Source organism: Phaethon lepturus, unplaced genomic scaffold (genome assembly GCF_000687285.1).
Source record: "Phaethon lepturus isolate BGI_N335 unplaced genomic scaffold, ASM68728v1 scaffold36543, whole genome shotgun sequence".
NCBI classification, from domain to species: Eukaryota; Metazoa; Chordata; class Aves; order Phaethontiformes; family Phaethontidae; genus Phaethon; species Phaethon lepturus.
In genome coordinates, this window is record NW_010528972.1 from 2,444 (window position 1) to 6,209 (window position 3,766).

General features: G+C 50.8%; 1 protein-coding gene across 1 annotated transcript; it reads left to right on the top strand.

Annotated features, from left to right (window-relative positions):
- Positions 1-2,240: 2,240 nt before the first annotated feature.
- On the top strand, positions 2,241-3,019 carry LOC104618269 (zinc finger protein 84-like; the record flags this gene model as incomplete). Its single annotated transcript, XM_010283816.1, has 1 exon — positions 2,241-3,019. A coding segment is annotated over exon 1 (779 nt), but the record flags the coding sequence as incomplete, so codon positions are not given.
- Positions 3,020-3,766: the final 747 nt, after the last annotated feature.

Here is a 3,766-nt window from a genome sequence, read left to right on the forward strand (position 1 = left end):
TGGGACAGTAAATCTGGTTTAAAGCATTTTTTATACTATATTAAATGTCACAACCTTATAATGTAAGCCATGAAAGAACTGGAACAAACCTCAGTCTGCTAGTTAATATTTGTTCACAAAATTTTGCGGTTCTGTCAGCTGAAGAGTCTCCTTCCTCCTTCAGCTGGCCTAGAACTGTCATAGGCGCTGTCTTGTGTTTGGCTCTTGTTGTTGTGCTCAGGCCTTACAGATCAGGTTTGTACTTCCAGCTGGCTTGATGCCTTGTCTAAACCTGGTACCAATGAACATGGAGCCCTGACTTTGCTTTCCCAAGCAGGAGAGCCACTCTGCAGCAAAAGAGAAGGCAGCTTTAATGCAAAACGGTTTCAGGATGTGCTGTTTGGAGATGCACGTGCTAAAATTCATTCGGAGGAGTTTTTGTACAGAGCGCACTTGGAGTATAGATCATGCTAGAGGTGACGTTAATAGAGGGAGATTTGTCTTTGGATCAAGGCTTAACCTCAGGGAACGAGTATGCAATTTTGGATAGGGATATTTTGGATAGGGATATTAAATACCATGTCTTGGGCCACCGCCCCGGGACCACTCAGTATAGCTCTCCCATGGGTAACTGAGGAGGGAGTGCAGAGGAATATTTTGAGTAGAAATCAGTTGGTAGCCTGGAATTCCTTCACTTCATGTGAGTTATTTAAACATTCATGGGCACGCGATGAAATTACTATAGAGTAAATCAAGGGATAAACTCTCAGTGTGCCAGGAACGGCGTGGGAGCTGCTGACGTGAGTGATTTTGCCCCACAGAAAAAAGTCATCCGGGATATAGCCCTGCTGTAAGGCTGGATCACCTCCACCTAACTCCTTCCTGAGGGAGACCTGTTCCAAATGCTCTGAGAGAGCTCAGAGCGTGGGCTCCCCAGCTGACTCTGTTCCAGACCTTCCAGTCTGTGCTCACACGTAACCTGGAGTTACTGGGGTGAGAGGACATGCTTAGACAATTACTGTAGAGCAATTGCCTTTTACTTTCACGCTTTAGCTTGGCCTGTGGTAACATGTTTGTGTGCTGATGTCCTAGTACCCAGCCAGAGAAATAAGAGCTCAGGATGTTTGTGCGGTGCAGGTAACTTTGGACTTAGCTGGCCGGTGTTGCTGAGAGACTTGTGGTGCTTCATGATGCTCAGTGGAGTCTTTCTGTAGCAATTCTCAGGTGTTGGAAGGGTCACGGGCCTTAGGGGACAGAAAAATCGCAGAGCGTTAGAAAGCTGGGCTGAAGAGCGTTGGTGGACGTAATCTGGAAGATGAAACCCTGGATATTTGTCACAGGAAAGAGTAATTACGGAAAGAGGGAATTTGCAGGTCAGCAGAACAATTTTGTCCAACGCCAAATGTAGAGCTTTGCCTAAGCAGCTTAGGTGCCAGGTACCTTTTTGAGTTGGATTATTAGGAGTCATAAATGTTTTCCAAGGAAAGCAGGAGAGGCGTCTAGGGGAGAGGCAGTCTGGCCGAAATCTGTCAGTCTGGAGGTGTCTCTGCATCAAGCCGGAGCTGTCTGCCTGTCTGGGGATCACTTGTAAGGTGCAGGAGCCTTCCTCTCCACTCAGCACTGCTCCGAGCGCTCTGAACAAGACACGGCAAGTGAGTGTCTGCCCCCAGAAGCCCAGCCTGCAGAGACAGCGGTTCACGTACAAGGAGTGCATCCACACTGGCTTGCTGAGCTGGCTCCGGTGCCTCAGCGTGGACTCTTGCTTCTCTAGATGCTCGGTGGAGTGTCCAGAGAGTAGCTGAGAGCACTGAGGTGTGACCGTGTCTGCTCTGTCAGGGAACAGACCTCTTGCTTCAGACGTCTGAATGAGAAGGTGAAGATGAAACGTTGCATGAGAGAATTTTCATATAGATTTCAAAAAATAGTTGCAAAAAGACCTTTCATTTTCCTGGACTTTTTGTTTCAGTGGAACACTGGTACTTGCCCTCCCCCTCAGTGTTAAAACCTCCCATCTTCTTTACTTTGTTCTTTAGCATGACATGGCTGTAGGCTTGGAGGGATATTCCTAAGAAGCTTCTTTATTTGAAAGACTCTGAAATCTATCTGTTTCAGGGCATGATGAAAACACAAAGAGGGACTCTCCGGTAGATTGCTTTGAAAGCACAGCGTGTGACTCGGGGGTACCAGGAAGACCTGGAGAGAAGTTTTCCAAGGATCCTAAGCCTGGCGTGACATGGGACAGTCGTTGGAATTCAGAAATGATGGAAATAAACACCACGGGGGACAGCCTTGGGGGTGATACTCGGTACGACCGAGAGTTTGGTGAGCACTTAGATTTCTTTAGCACTCAGGAAAACAGTGTTGGAAATAGACAGTGCGCGTACAACAAATGCGAGAGAAACTCCACCCAGCGGGAACATCTTCAGACTCCCCCGGCTTCCCGAGAAGGGGAGATGTTTCCAGGCCCCACATGTGAGAAGAGTCTCAACGAAAGGGTGTTCCCTCTGCTGCACTCGCAGCCGTGTGCTCCGGGTGAGCAAGACGTGGGGCAGGGGGCTGCTCCTGCCTCCTGCGAGGGGCTGCCCGCAGGGCCGCAGCTGCCAGCCCACACTGAGCGCGGACAAAACCCTGCGGGTGGAACCAGGCTTCGTGACCACAACGGCCTTGGCGGAGAGGAGCAGCCGTCTGCGGAAAGCGAGGAGAACTTCCCCGCAGAAAACCTGTTAGCCAGCCCCTGCTGGGATCACCCGCAGGACAAGTTGGAGGCCTGCACCAGGTGCAGGCAGCACTTCACGCCCAGGGGCAGCCCGGCAAGCCAGCAGCAGAGCCAGGGCCGGGGCAAGTCCTACATTTGCAGCGACTGTGGGAAAAGCTTCGTTTGCCATTCGTGGCTCGTTAGACACCAGATGACTCATACGGGAGAGAGGCCGTACAAGTGCTCCGAGTGTGACAAAAGCTACCGGAGAAAGGATTACCTTCTAAACCACCAGCGCCGGCACTCGGGAGAGGGGCTCTTCCAGTGCCCCCTCTGCAGGAAAAGGTTTGTGCTCAGGAGGAGTTTCATGAAGCATCAGGAAAGTCACATGCAAGAAACACATCTGACGTTGGCCAGTTGGCCCTGCACAGACATCAGGGGGTCTGTAATGCACTCCATATAGAAAAATCTGTTCAGCTGGAGCTTTCACAGCCCTCTTGGCTGCCACCCTTGCTGGGCAGGAGGCAGGGCCGTGGCGGGATCTGTGCTGGGCCCTAGCAGGAGGAAGAGGCTGTCCAACAGCCGTGCTGAGCCCCCCCCGAGGCAAAAGGAGACAGCTGGGGGGCTATTTTCCGCAGACCGCGTTGCAGTAGTCTGCAGAGCTGTTTTCACAGCATTCACCAGTGCCTGTAGCCACTGGGGACGTGTTGGAGCTGTGTAGGAGGTCTGTGGTGCTCAGAGTTACAGCTAGCCATGAATCCACACAGGAGAAATCACATCGACACACAGAACAATTTGTAATGCTACAGGCTGGAGAATATCTGAAATGTTATCCCTAGACTGCTGAGAGTCTGGAGTCCAGGGACTGGGCTGAAAACAAGTGAGTTAAAGTTACTAATTGTCCTGTAAACAAGTGACATGTCAGGAAGCACCCACTTGTGTGTAATGCTTTGAGAAAGGAAGTGTTGACCCTGTGGCTGTTTAAAAGAAGCCTCTTCAGAAAGCAGCAACTAAGCAGAGGGGAGCAGAGCTTGAGAAGCAGCTTGTTTCTGCAGTTAAATCATGGAGCTCCTGGGGCTCGGTGCTGCTGAA